At 39.1% G+C, this 13,854-nt stretch overlaps 1 protein-coding gene across 1 annotated transcript in view; it reads left to right on the top strand.

The window, feature by feature from the left end:
* The window catches only part of brinp3a.2 (bone morphogenetic protein/retinoic acid inducible neural-specific 3a, tandem duplicate 2), a 46,285-nt gene that overhangs the window by 12,724 nt on the left and 19,707 nt on the right, over positions 1 to 13,854 (top strand). Inside the window, exons 2-3 of the mRNA XM_061683851.1 lie at positions 7,308 to 7,498; positions 10,728 to 10,918. Coding sequence (XP_061539835.1) covers positions 7,308 to 7,498; positions 10,728 to 10,918 — 382 coding nt within the window. The remainder of the gene's footprint in view (positions 1 to 7,307; positions 7,499 to 10,727; positions 10,919 to 13,854) is intronic.

Raw genomic sequence — 13,854 nt, 5'->3', positions numbered from 1 at the left:
TCCCAGTAATTAAGTTGTTATGAAATGAAATAGAGGCTCTTTGCTTGATTTAATAGCTCCTCAAGTACAATAAACATCAGCATTATTAGTTAAACCACAGGGGGGCATGCAGGTGCTCTGCAGAGGGTTTAGTAAGTGTTCTTAAGAGCTGTTTCCTCAGGTGCTGGTTCTCAAGTCTATGAATATTTTTACCGATGTTTTGCTGTCATTTCTTCCTTGTGAACATTTCCTCATGGTTTTGAGCAACTCTAAGTTCTCCCCATATACTAACTAGTTTGGTGAGAGAAGTGTAATTTCTCGTTATATTTTTCAGGGGGAAAAAAAAAATCAGCTTTATGCCAGAAAGTGATTTTATTCTGTAATCATGTATTATGAAATAAGATCTAGCATCAAATCGTACAGCAGCCCGCTAGTTGAAGCCAATCAGGAGAAGAGTGAAAACATTCTTTCCAACAAAAAAAGCCTTCTGTCAGCTGCCATTGCTTACAAGCTCACATCTAAAACTCTCCCCTCGCCACTTTGTTCTGCCCATTTTGGAACACCCAATCTCATTCTTTGAGCATGCAGAAAAAAAATTTGGAAGTCTAATCAAATGAGTTTTTCGAGTTGAATAAAGGTAGATTAATGATGCATGAAGATGTTTAAAACATTGATATCTTTCAGTTTTTTTGTTACCGCACAAAAAGATACAGTAAAATATTTAAAACCCTACCACACATTCCTATCTTTTTGTTTGAATACAAGAGTTTTAAAACTGTTATCAACAAATAAATGGAAAGGAGTTGTCATGTGTATGTGCCAGTGGCTGGTGGTGCATTTCGGACCTGGGCGTTCAGTGGGGACTTAAGTGACTTTATCCACTCCTTAATACCAAGGCTATTACTGTCAAAATTTTACGAACTAATAGTTTAAAAAATTCTAGTATAACAATGTGTGGCATTACAGAGAGAGAAAGCGGTATTTCACGTATTTGGGATGAATACCTTACCATTATTACTAAAGCGAGAAACTTAGTTGAACCATTTACCTTCCCCCAAGCAACTCCAAATCTCTACACTACAATATCATTTGGAACAGTTCACTATCAATAATTATCTAATAACTACACTTTACACTGATTTTATCGGCTTGATCGGTATCCCCTAGTGGTTGGACGAGACACAACCGTATGTGTGTGCGTTGTTTTTTAAGCACTTTAAAAAATAAAAAAACGTTGACGTCCATCTGTCTGGTGTATGTTAGATGAGAAGCAGGCCAGTGACAATGTCAACTACTGGATGCTGTTTCAGTTTCAATTTTGTGGTACAAAGAGCACATTTGTTTATTAGTTTAGCTCTCTGTGTATTATTAACACTAGTTCCGAAAATATTTCCCTCATGAAAACCTCACAATACTTTGTTTCTAGCCATTATTATTTAACTGTTTAGAACAGGGATTCTCTAACTTTGGGTCCAGCTAGGGACACCTTACTGTTGAGATATTTTTCCAAGGACCCATCATACTTCTAACAACAATTAAACATCTTTTTTGTAGCATATATTGGTTTTGGATAAAACGTAATTTATTTAAGAAATAAATTCGTCGAAGGTGAATACCTGCGTTCACTTCCGGGTTAGTCCGATTTATGTTTTTTTACCTTTGTTTTATTGCAAAGCAATACAATCAATAAATCACCTTTTATTAAGCAGACTCATAGTCACCGAGAAAACACGACAGTACAGTACACAATAAGACATAAACGGAAAGTACATCAGGAAAAGCTTTATATTTAATGACCATAAGTAGTTTTTACTCAATTGCCTTACAAGAAACAACAAGAAGGCTGACTGGTTAGCATATCTCCCCCACAGTTCTGGGGAGCGGGGTTCAAATCCGGCCTCGCCTGTATGGAGTTTGCATGTTCTCCCTGTGCCTTCGTGGGTTACTCCGGTTTCCTCCCATATCCCAAAACATACATGGTAAGTTAATTAGGGACTCTAAATTGCACGTAGGTGTGAATGTGAGTGTGAATGGTTGTTTGTTTAGATGTGCCCTGCGATTGGCTGGAGACCAGTACAGGGTGTAGCGCGCCTCTTGCCCGAAGATAGCTGGGATAGACTCCAGCACGCCCGCGACCCTTGTGAGGATAAGCGGTTCAGAAAATGGATGGATGGATCCTAACTATGCCTTGTTGCATGAACTGAAGAAGCCTGCTCGGAAGAGAGGCGAAACATCTTCTAAGACAAACAGAACAGCCTAGTCGCGATCAATTCAATGCACTGAGAATGAAATGATTTGGATGAATGAAAATATTCACAGGCATGTTAAGGTCCATTGTTGGTTGTTTATAGCCTGTGAGTTCTGGCCTTGAATGCATGTATTAACCTTACCACACCTAATACATGAAAATAGTTTATAGTTATAGATTATTATTTTTATTGTCTATGCTATTGTCAGATACACATTTTGACGGAAATCCCCACAAAGTGAATAGCTTACTTTAGGAAAGCAATGCATGTAATGATCTATTGGGTAGTGATTTTGTTTTGCAGGTTGCAGTTTTCAATGTTTTTAAAAGGACTCGACGTGTTATACGACGTATTATTCACAAATGTAAGACTTGAATCTTGAACTTGGATAAAATGTATCAACTTAAAAACTTCGTTGTGATGACACCAAAGAGCAGACAGGATCAAATTTAGGAGGAATAAAATTCCTAATAATAACAACTTTGCCCTTTGTAAATTAGCTTTTGGTAACCCATTTCATTTCTCATTCTACCTGCAGGACAAACCATTTGGCTTATCAGCGCTTAAAGATAAGACTGCTTGCTTATCACAGCCAATGATAACTTGAAGAAAACGAACGACTGTGGGTATTTGAGGATATGTGAATGTTCTTTCTATACCTGTTTTCTGTCTCCTTACTCTCTCCTGTTCACTCCCTCCTGGCATATCCATCTTGTTGCACAGGACTTGCTGTGACTTTGAATAGTGCTTTCATTCTGCAGTGTGTAACACAAGAGTCCCTTTTGAAGAGGTCATTTTATGTTGTACAGCATGAAACCTGTGAAAGACTAATAACTTCACTAGATGTATATGAGCATGAAATTACTTTATTACAGTGAAAAAGGTCAATATGTACCGTGTGACTGTGTATCCATTAAATATTAGGCAACTACAGTATGTGCTTCTTGTGCATTGCTCGAATTGAGCTTAATGCAGTCACAAAATTGCATTTCGGACATCTTTAACATGTTCCCTTCTCATGGACTTTATGTCTTTTTCTTCTTGTTTAACCGATTAAATTTACACTTTGTTTCATCGAAACATCTGGGTGGTTTAGTTTTCTTCATAACTCCTACACTTTATTACTCCTAACCCTATATATTGTTTTTTTTTTTTTTTTTTTTTAATATACACATACATATACATACAGGCCCTGTGTGAAAAAGTAATGGCCACCGAAACCTAATAACTGGTTCGGCCATCCTCAGCAGCAACAACTGAAATCAAGCGTTTTCTATAATTGGTCTTTCATATGTCTGTGGAGATATTTTGGCCCACTCTTCCTAGCAGAATTGTTTGAATAAAGCAAAAATGGAGGGTTTTCGAGCATGAACAGCCTTTTTAAGGTCATGCCACTGCATTTCAACTGGATTCAAGACTGGACTTTGACTAGGCCACTCCAAAACCTTCATTTTGTTTTTTTAAACCATTCAGAAGTTGACTTGTTTGTTGGTTTGTTCTGGATAGTTATCCTACTGCTGAGCCCAAGTGCCCTTCAGTTTGAGGTCACAAACTGATGGCTGAACATTCTCATTCAGGATCAGGAAAAAACAGAATTCATGGTTCCACAATCACAGCACGTTGTCCAGGTCCTGAAGGAGACAATCAGCCCAAGACCATCACACTACCACAACCATGTTTGACTGTTGGTATGATGTTCTTTGTCTGAAATTCTGTGCTACATTTACGCCTTATGTAACAAGACTCACACCTTCCAAAAAGCTCAATTGTCATCTCATCAGTCCTTATAATATTCTCCCAAAAATCTTGCGAATCATTCAGATGTTTTTTGCAAAAGTAAGACGAGCCTTTATGTTCTTTTTGGTCAGCAGTGTTTTTTTCCGTGGAACTCTGCCATGGATGCTATTTTTTCCAAGTCTCTTGCTTATTGCTCTGTCATGAACACTGACCTTAACTGAGGCAAGGGAGGCCTGCAGTTCTTTAGAAGTTGTCCAGAGTTCCTTTGTGGCGTCCTTTATGAGTCATTGCTGTTCTCTTGGGGTAATCGTCTTTGGCAGGCCAGTCCTGGGAAGGTTCACCACTGTTCCATGTTTTCTCCATGTGAGGATAATGGCTCTCCCTATGGTTCACTGGAATCCTAAGGCTTTAAAAATGGCTTTTGTAACACTTTCCTGACTGATACATGTCTATTATTTTATTTTTCAACTGTTCTGGAATTTCTTTGGATCATGTCATTTGGTTCCAGATTTTTTAGATCTTTTGTCTGACTTGATTTTGTGGGGACAGATTCTGTTTAAGGGATTTCTGGATTGAACAAGTCTGTCGGTAATCAGGCTTGCGTGTGATCAGTGAAAATTAACAAAGAATTGTTTGATGATCTTAAACATTTGAGAAGGAGGCCAATACTTTTCACGTCACTATATATATATATATATATATATATTTATATATATATATATATATATATATATATATATATATATATAGGCAGCACGGTGGAAGACTGATTAGCACATCCACTTCACAGTTCTGAGGACCCGGGTTAAAATCCTGCCTCGCCTGTGTGGAATCTGCATGTTCTCCCCGTGCCTAGTACTCCGGTTTCATCCCACATCCCCAAAACATGGATGGTAGGTTAATTGAAGACTCTAAATTGGTAGGGAAAACCGATCTGTACAGTGGGTACGGAAAGTATTCAGAACCCCTTAGATTTTTCACTGTTATATTGCAGCCATTTGATAAAATCATTTACGTTCAATTTTTCCCTCATTAATGTACACACAGCACCCCATATTGACAGAAAAAAAACAGAATTGTTGAATTTTTTGCATATTCATTAAAAACGAAAAACTGAACTATCACACAGCTATAAGTATTCAGACCCTTTGCTGTGACACTCATACTGTATATATATGTGTGTGTATGTGTGTGTGTGTGTATATAAATCCTGCATAAATTAAATCATTTAAAAACTGCATTTTATATTTACTTGGGTTATTGAAATAGGGACACTATGTAAAAACAATTTGAGAAGGGGGGAAATCCTTTTCATGGCTCTGTTCCACCTTTCAAGGGACCCAGAGACAATATTATTGTTAGTACATAAGGGTCAGAGTACACCTGTCAAGAATCATAATCTGCTGTGATTACAATTGTGAATGTATACCTGGAAAAACAACAGTGTATGCAATAATAAATACAACACTGCCTTTGAAAAAGAGTAATTGTTCTCAAACAAAATATTCATAAAACGGTTTAAAAGGTCATGAAAACCCTGTAGAAGTCATGGAAATTGAAAATGCATTTTCCAGGTCCTTGAAAATTTATGGAAAAATAAAAATTTCAAACGTTTTGGAAAAGTCATGGAAATGTTGCGTGGAAAATATGTACGATGTGTAAAACATCAATAAAATGGTGTAATATGCGATGGAAATTTAATTTGACACAAAAGTCATTTCAATGCGTGTGTCGCTGCGTGTGCAAGGCAGCGATCGAAAGTGTGGCTTAACTTCGTTAAAGAAAAGGAACAGTCGGCTACATGCAACACCACCAATAAGATTATAATCTTGTCAAGGAGGTTGCGTGACTAACATGGTTAAACAACTTCGGGCACATCGTGTAGGAGTAACGAAGTGCAGTTCGCCCCCTGGTGGCAAAAGATTTAACGTCGCCAGTGAAGAAAATGCATAATGTCCATAAAATCCAAAATATTAGTGCGATGGTTCTGATATTTTCAGAGGTGGAAGGGTGCATAAATAAAGGCGTTTACATACATTTTGGTGACGGTCAATGCTAGTTTTCTGACACTAAGCGACGTTAAGCTTTTTTACGCTTACGTAAGGTGTTTTAGACTGTCCTGTCCTCCTGCTTGGATGCTCATACACCCACAGAGCTATTCTGTAGAATGAATAAATGAATGAAATGCCCATTCCTCCAGGCGATTATTTGTGTATTGATTGAATTAAACCCTTTCCTGTTCACCTAGCTGAATTTGGTGTGTGATGTGCTTAAATTGAAATGTGTGCGCAATCTATGGCTTCAACTGGAAACCCTTGTTTAATTTTGGATTTATGGTGATGTCTGTGTACCAACAGAATATAAATTGGGGCCAGGAAAGTAATTCAATCCAACATTGTCGGCATGATTCTGTTTATAGTGTTGGTTGCGAAATGCCGCATATGTCGCCAATCTCCCGCTAAAATGTCCCGGGAGCCAAAACTCCCAGGGACAACAGGAACTCGATGTGCACTCAGATGGCAATGTTGATGCTCTTCGTGCATTCTATGTATAGTTTCACTGTTCTACCACAAGGTTTTGTGTGTACGCATAGTCAGAGCTGTGTGTAAATTCATGTACGTCCCCACATACTAGTCCACCTTCATAAATTCCATACTTTGCATGGAAATGTTCGTATGCGCAGTTTACAAAATACTTCTGGCCTACGCACACTTGCTAAAAGAGGGCCCTGGACAGATCAAACATATTAGTCTGTCACAGGCAGAACCACTTTGCTTTTTGTCCTCTCATCACATAATGCACCTTTTATAGAGCCAGTGTGTCTTGTGCATATGTTAAGTCTGTCATGATGGGGCTATTAATGAAAACATTAACTTTGTAATGAGTGAACATTTCTATTATGACATAACACCACTTAAAACAATACTGAATTTTTATCTTTCATTTAACATTGTGTTCCTCATTGTTCCCTCATCAATACACTTTTCCTTCAGTCCAGACATACTGTAACTGGCATGGTAGAAGAGCGTCCTTATTTTGTAAATGCAGTTTATACTAAATGCAGTGTCACAACAAATTTTCCACACCCTTCTCATCATTAATTCCACTTCCACTGATGCACATGGGGAATGTGAATTTACACATGTGCACCTGAGACTTTTGAAGTTATCAGTTCAATGCACCAAATCTCACATTTTAGGGTGGATTCGGCCTGACTGACATTTTCTGCACATACCATTGAATCTAAATCTTTGGCGAGTACTTAATTATGTACCAAACATTTTTAACATATCTGTTCAATAAATATTGTGAACATGTGGTTTGATTTGTTTTTATATCCAGGGAGTTCGGAAGATGGAAGGTGAACAATTTGGCATCAGAAAGAAGAGATTTCTCACAGTCTCCGTTACCTTTGACATCAGAGTTCGTGAGGAATATTCAACTCCTTGGCCGCAGGCCCAGCACGCAGATGATCACTGATAACCTGATCAAGAAATATGGTACTCACTTCCTATTGTCAGCTACACTTGGAGGTAAACAGAAAATCTCATTTGGATTATATGCTGTCATTTAATCAATGTTATTTATTTATTTATTCATTTCTTTATTTACGTAATGTTTAACAGGAAAGCTAATATTTGAGACGGGGGCATCTTTGCAAAAAAAAAAAAAAAAACGTTTATATATTATTGTATTACATCAAAAACACATCTCTGCATATTATCTTCTGAACTGTTTTGTAGGAAATATAATGATTTACATATTTGTGACATTATGTGGATAACCTTGTCAACATTTTTCAGTTCCCGAAATTATACTAATATAGGTATTCTCCATGTAATTAAGGAAACATATAAACTGACTGACTGTGATGTTTCTAATCAGCCCCCTAATTAACAATCCAATCAAAGCTTTTACTGTCTATATGGGATCTTGGGTGCCCTTTTCACAATTTTTTCAAAGCCATGGTCATGTTAGCACAATCCACAGTAAAGGAGGATGGTGTGAACAGTGGTTCACTTGCATGAAACATCCACCTCAAAACAAACTGATTTGAACAGGGCTATAAAAAAAGAGGGTGAAAAGTGGACTGTCTACTATTCTTGTCCTTGGGGTATTTTGAACAAAACATGTTAAGTACATATGATGAAGACACCTGAGAACTGGTTATTTGTGGAAAAACACATCATATCACGCCTGTAAACGTTCGGAGCACTGATTTTACAAAAACAAACCAGGCAGACATAGCAGAAATGATCATAGTAAGCTACTCAAAGAAACATCTCAGCGGAATAATGCGCCAATGGTACGTATGAATACACGTAAAGACTGAGTGCTCTTAACTCACCATTCCTTGCCATCCAATTTTGGTTTTCTGCTGAATGTTGAATAGATGACAACTCACTCAAGCTAAGGTACTTGCAGTAAAATCCTCATTTAAGATGCTACAGAGAATCAAACAAATTTTGCAAAACAGATTTGGTTTGCAGGGGAACACTTGTCAATTACTTTAGACATGGCTTTTCACGTTAACATGGTTACCATTGTTAGTGGATGTATATACAATGCAGCTTGACCAGCCGCCTAAGCTCCCTGGCTCTTGGCCAGTACTTAGTGGTATGAAATGAGGAGAGTAAGGAGTTTGCATTGGACTGTTGCCAGATATAAGCCTGTGTGGCTCCAAATGGATAGCCTCCGCATAAAAAAAATTTAAAAAATGAACTAATGAAAATAATGACTAGATTGTCACATGAAGAGGGTGCCCTTCAGAAGCCGAGGCAGAAATGCAGGGGGAAGAAACATTACCCCTGTGCATTAACACTGCATTATGATGAGAGATATGAGGTGCAGTGGCTTTAGGACACTCAAAGTAAAGGCAGTACTGCAGGTACTGCATTCTGTGATCAACACTTATGAACAGCAAATCAAGGATCTCACTCCCCAATCAGTATATTAAGCATAATTTACCTTGCAATTAGTACATTATTAAAACAATCATGCTCATAATAATATCTATGACATGTTGAAATGAGTTTGAAGCTAAAGAAAGTTTTCATCCTTATATTGGAATATGTTGTTTTCAAACAGCCATTTTTCAGCTGATTTTTCATTTATTTGAGTACACATTGTCAAAATAAACAGCCCCACAACATCCAGAGCCTTTAGGAACTCCGGGCGAATCTCATCCACCCCCGGGGCCCTGCCACCGAGGAGCTTTTTAACTACCTCGGTGACCTCAAACCCAGAGATAGGAGAGCCCGTCTCAAAGAACCCACACTCTGCTTCCTCATGGGAAGGCGTGTCGGTGGAATTGAGGAGGTCTTCAAAGTATTCTCCCCACCGACTCACAACGTTCCGAGTCGAGGTCAGCAGCGCCCCATCCCCACTATACACAGTGTTGGTGGTGCACTGCTTTCCTCTCCTGAGACGTCGGATGGTGGACCAGAATTTCCTCGAAGCCGTCAGGAAGTCTTTCTCCATGGCCTCACCTTTTTGCTTCAGCGACCACCAGAGCTGCATTCCGCTTGGCCAGCCGGTACCCATCAGCTGCCTCAGGAGTCCCACAGGCCAAAAAGGCCCAATAGGACTCCTTCTTCAGCTTGAAGGTATCCCTCACCCTTGGTGTCCACCAACGGGTTCGGGGATAGCCGCCACGACAGGCACCGACCACCTTACGGCCACAGCTCCAGTCTGCCGCCTCAGCAATGGAGGCGTGGAACATGGTCCACTCGGACTCGATGTCCCCCGCCTCCCCCGGAACATGAGCAAAGTTCTGTCGGAGGTGGGAGTTAAAACTCCTTCTGACAGGGGATTCTGCCAGACGTTCCCAGGTGTGGGAACTGGTGTGGAGGCGAGTCCGACTATATCTAGTCGGAACGTCTCGACCTCACACACCAGCTCGGGCTCCTTCCCTGCCAGAGAGGTGACATTCCACGTCCCTAGAGCCAGCTTCTGTAGCCGGGGATCGGATCGCCAAGGTCCCCGCCTTCGGCCACCGCCCAGCTCACTTAAACCAAAGGTATAAGACGGTGCAAATAAAGATATCATGAGACAAGAAACATTACAAATCCCATCATGCAACGGCCGTGATAACCTGTGACCCCTCCCACTTCTTAGCAAATACTGCACAAGCATCATATGCGTAGTAGGGCTGTATTTATCATGACCCGCTGAGACTACGTAAATAGGTCTTGTTAAGAATACAATCCACAATTTCTTGTTTCAAAAGAAGGAAAATGAGTTCTAAATTAGATTTATCTGTGTAAGACTCCAAAATAATATTTTCATTGTTTACATTACATTACGCTCAAGATGACTTTTTTCGGTGTACAAGAAAAACATTTTCTGACATTATAAAGAACAACCAATCTGATAGGGACATCCTTCACCATGCAGCAGTCTAAAGCTAATGTAAAAGAATTGGCCTCCCTGTTCCAATACCCTTGAAGGGAATGTATTGGCTATTGCAGTGTATTGCGGGACTTGGAGTCAATTAGAAGAAATGATAATGACAAAAACAAATCCTAATCAGCTAAAGAATGGAACTCGAACACTTTGTTGGTAGCAAGTGAGCCAATTACAAGCTGATAACATTTATGTATGTTACACCAAAGATTAAAACTGAAATCAAAACTCACTTTCAGATCATTCTTTGGTGTTTATATCATCCAGAATAAAGCTTGAAGGTTAATGGCAATAGATGGTGTGCATATTCCTCACAAATTACAATACCTTTACAAATTCTTATTGTTTTTTGTGCAGGGGAAGAAGCCTTAACTATATTTGTTGACAAAAGAAAACTCAGTAAGAAAGGAGAGGTGAGCGATTACTCGAGTAATTCATCGACTGTCACTCTGGAAGCTCTGCACCAGCTGGCCGCCTCCTACTTCATTGACAGGGAGAGCACTCTGCGCAAACTGCATCACATCCAGATCGCCTCCACTGCCATCAAGGTAAAACAAAAAAGAAACTATTTTGCTGGAAGCACATAGTTCATGGGACACAAAAAGCTGTGATATGGATTATTTCATTTCTGTGTCTAATATCTTCCTTAAAGTGATAACATTTATTGTGACACAGCATTCCATCAGTATTCTTCTCTTCCTTGTCAGTTGTAAATTTACATCCTTTATAATAACCAACAGATTTTTATTTTTTTTCCTAATGCTTTGGATCATATTTACATCTAAGCTTTTCTCTCAGTTACTGGGTCCATGACGTGTGTTCTCTCAAGACTCTGTGATTATTTAAATGTATCGAATCAGTTGCATTTCTAATAGTATTCATGCAAACATTTACAGAATTTGTCCCTCTGTAATAAATGTTAGCAATAGAGGATTTTTATGGAAGATATGTCATTTACCTATGTAATAACCTGATATTGACTTACTAACTAATCTTCACACAATGTGCAAAAGATATCAAGGAGAATAGATGCAGTAGGATACTACACTGTGCTTGATACTGCTGTGTTTTTTTAATGTTAATGTCTGGCTTTGGTTGCAAGCATGTAATCTAAGATCACAGGCATTGTCCTTCCATTCGGAGAGTTATGGAAACTACCCAGCGCAAGTTTCACATAAACATGTTTCATTTTGGGGTGAAATCAAAGCACACTTTCTGAATTGAGGTTTTCTGAATTGAGGTTGTACAATACGTGTCTTGCAACATTACTTCCTCATGGTATTGTCAATATTTGTTAAAAGGAACAATGCAAGTTTAATGTTGGAACCATAATCCACTATGGGGAAAGAAAAGAGGAGTAAAGTAAGGATGGTGGCTTCTGGAATTCCTCTTAACAATTCATTTGTTCGTAGTTGTAAAAAGAAAGACAGCAGGGAGATGACGCTTTTTATCAGTGTGCTCATGATAAGATTTAATCTCCAGCAGCACATTGAGTCAGCAGGAAACACTGATGAGCACATATGGTGAGGAGAAGATAAATGAATCTTGTGAAACAGTGCCAGTGACAGGTTGCTGCCACCGGTTGTCACCTTCAGGTAGCACAGAGCAATTATGGTGACAGAGGAGAGGCTGACCCTTATTTCTGTCTTTTTTATTCCTTGAAACACAGCTACATTCAGCGTATGATTTGTGGCTGTTGTAGTGGAACCTGAAATTAGCCTTTCTGTAGAATGTCAGAGGTGTCTGCGGCAATGGTAGGCTATTTCTTGCTGCTTTCTTGGTGGGCACATCTGAGGAGCTAAAGCAGATACTGTGTTCGTTTTTGTAGCGTCAGACTGGAACCGGCGGAGAGTGTTTTTTCATGCTCGAAAGGCAGTCATCTGGCATAACTGACAGGCGAGAAGTGCAAAGAGCGCGAGAAGGAGATTCACCTCCATCACTTTTAGAAACGAGTCAAAGGAGAATAATTCCCCCACTCTGTGTATCATTTCCATGGGGCAGTGACCCATACAGTAGCAGAACGGATCCCTCTAAGCACTCTCTGCATGATTTGAAATCAAACAAGTTGAGGAGGGAAGGAAAGAGGCAAACCACAGCCCCCCCGCCCTGCTGTCAGCATGCAAAGGTGAAATTGAAGCTCATTTTGCAGTAAAAGCCTATTACTGTTATTGGTTGTGGCTGAAGAATGATTGTAGAAATCTGGGACCTTACCAGGCTCTTCTTGGAATGGATTGGTTTGTTTGGATGACATACTGTAAAATGACTTTAGTCCTCGGGGACACACACACACACCTACACACATGCACACACACATACAGTATACATAGTATATACAGAATATTATAGTACAGTATATATCCTATTCCATATTTTCGCCATTTGAGGATAATAAATATCACCGTGGTTCACTAAAATCCTAAAGTTTGTGAAATGGCTTTGTTACCCTTTCCAGACTGATTGATGTCAATTACTTTATTTCTCATCTGTTTATTTGTGTGTGCTGTGTTGCAGCTTTTTGAGATCTTTTGGCAGACCATTTTGTCAGACAGGCACTTTTTAAGTGATTTCTTGATTGAACAGGTCTTGAGGTATTCAGACATCAATGTGATCAGTGAAAATGAACCAAAAAATTGGATTACCCAAAGTGAATTCATGATTTAACAAGGTGGGATATTACTTTTTCACCTTGGGCCAGGTAGCTTTGAATATTTTTCTTTCCCTTAATAAATAAAATCACCATTTGAAAACACTATTTTATGTTTACTTGGGTCATCTTTGTCTGAGATTTACTTTTGTTTGTTGATCTTTAACAATAAAGATGGGAAACTATGCAAAAATATAAGAATTTGAGGAGGGACGCCAATACTTTTTAATGGCACTGTATATCTTGAGATTGGCTGGCGACCAGTTCAGGGTGTACCCCACCTCTCGCCCAAAGATAGCTGGGATAGGCTCCAGATAAGCGGCACAGAAATTGAACTAATTAATGTATATAGTGAATTAATTTGTTTATGTTATGATTTGACAATTCCTTTGCCTCACACAGTACAATTCCTTTGCCTCACACAGTACACATTTGATTGACCATCTACAACCCCAATTCCAATGAAGTTGGGACGTTGTGTTAAACATAAATAAAAACAGCATATAATGATTTGCAAATCACGTTCAACCTATATTTAATTATATACACTACAAAGACAAGATATATATATAATGTTTAAACATGGTGGCAAAAAAGACTGAGAAAGTTGAGGAATGCTCATCAAACACCTGTTTGGAACATCCCACAGGTGAACAGGCTAATTGGGAACTGGTGGGTGCCACGATTGGGTTTTAAAGGAGCATCCCTGAATTGCTCAGTCATTCACAAGCAAAGATGGGGCGAGGTTCACCTCTTTGTGAACAAGTGCGTGAGAAAATAGTTGAACAGTTTAAGGACAATGTTCCTCAACGTACAATTGCAAGAAATTTAAGGGATTTC

The sequence above is a fragment of the Phycodurus eques genome, chromosome 8 (genome assembly GCF_024500275.1).
Source record: "Phycodurus eques isolate BA_2022a chromosome 8, UOR_Pequ_1.1, whole genome shotgun sequence".
Classification (NCBI taxonomy): domain Eukaryota; kingdom Metazoa; phylum Chordata; class Actinopteri; order Syngnathiformes; family Syngnathidae; genus Phycodurus; species Phycodurus eques.
Note: the sequence above shows the minus strand (reverse complement) of the source record. Positions and strands in the feature narration are given on the sequence as shown.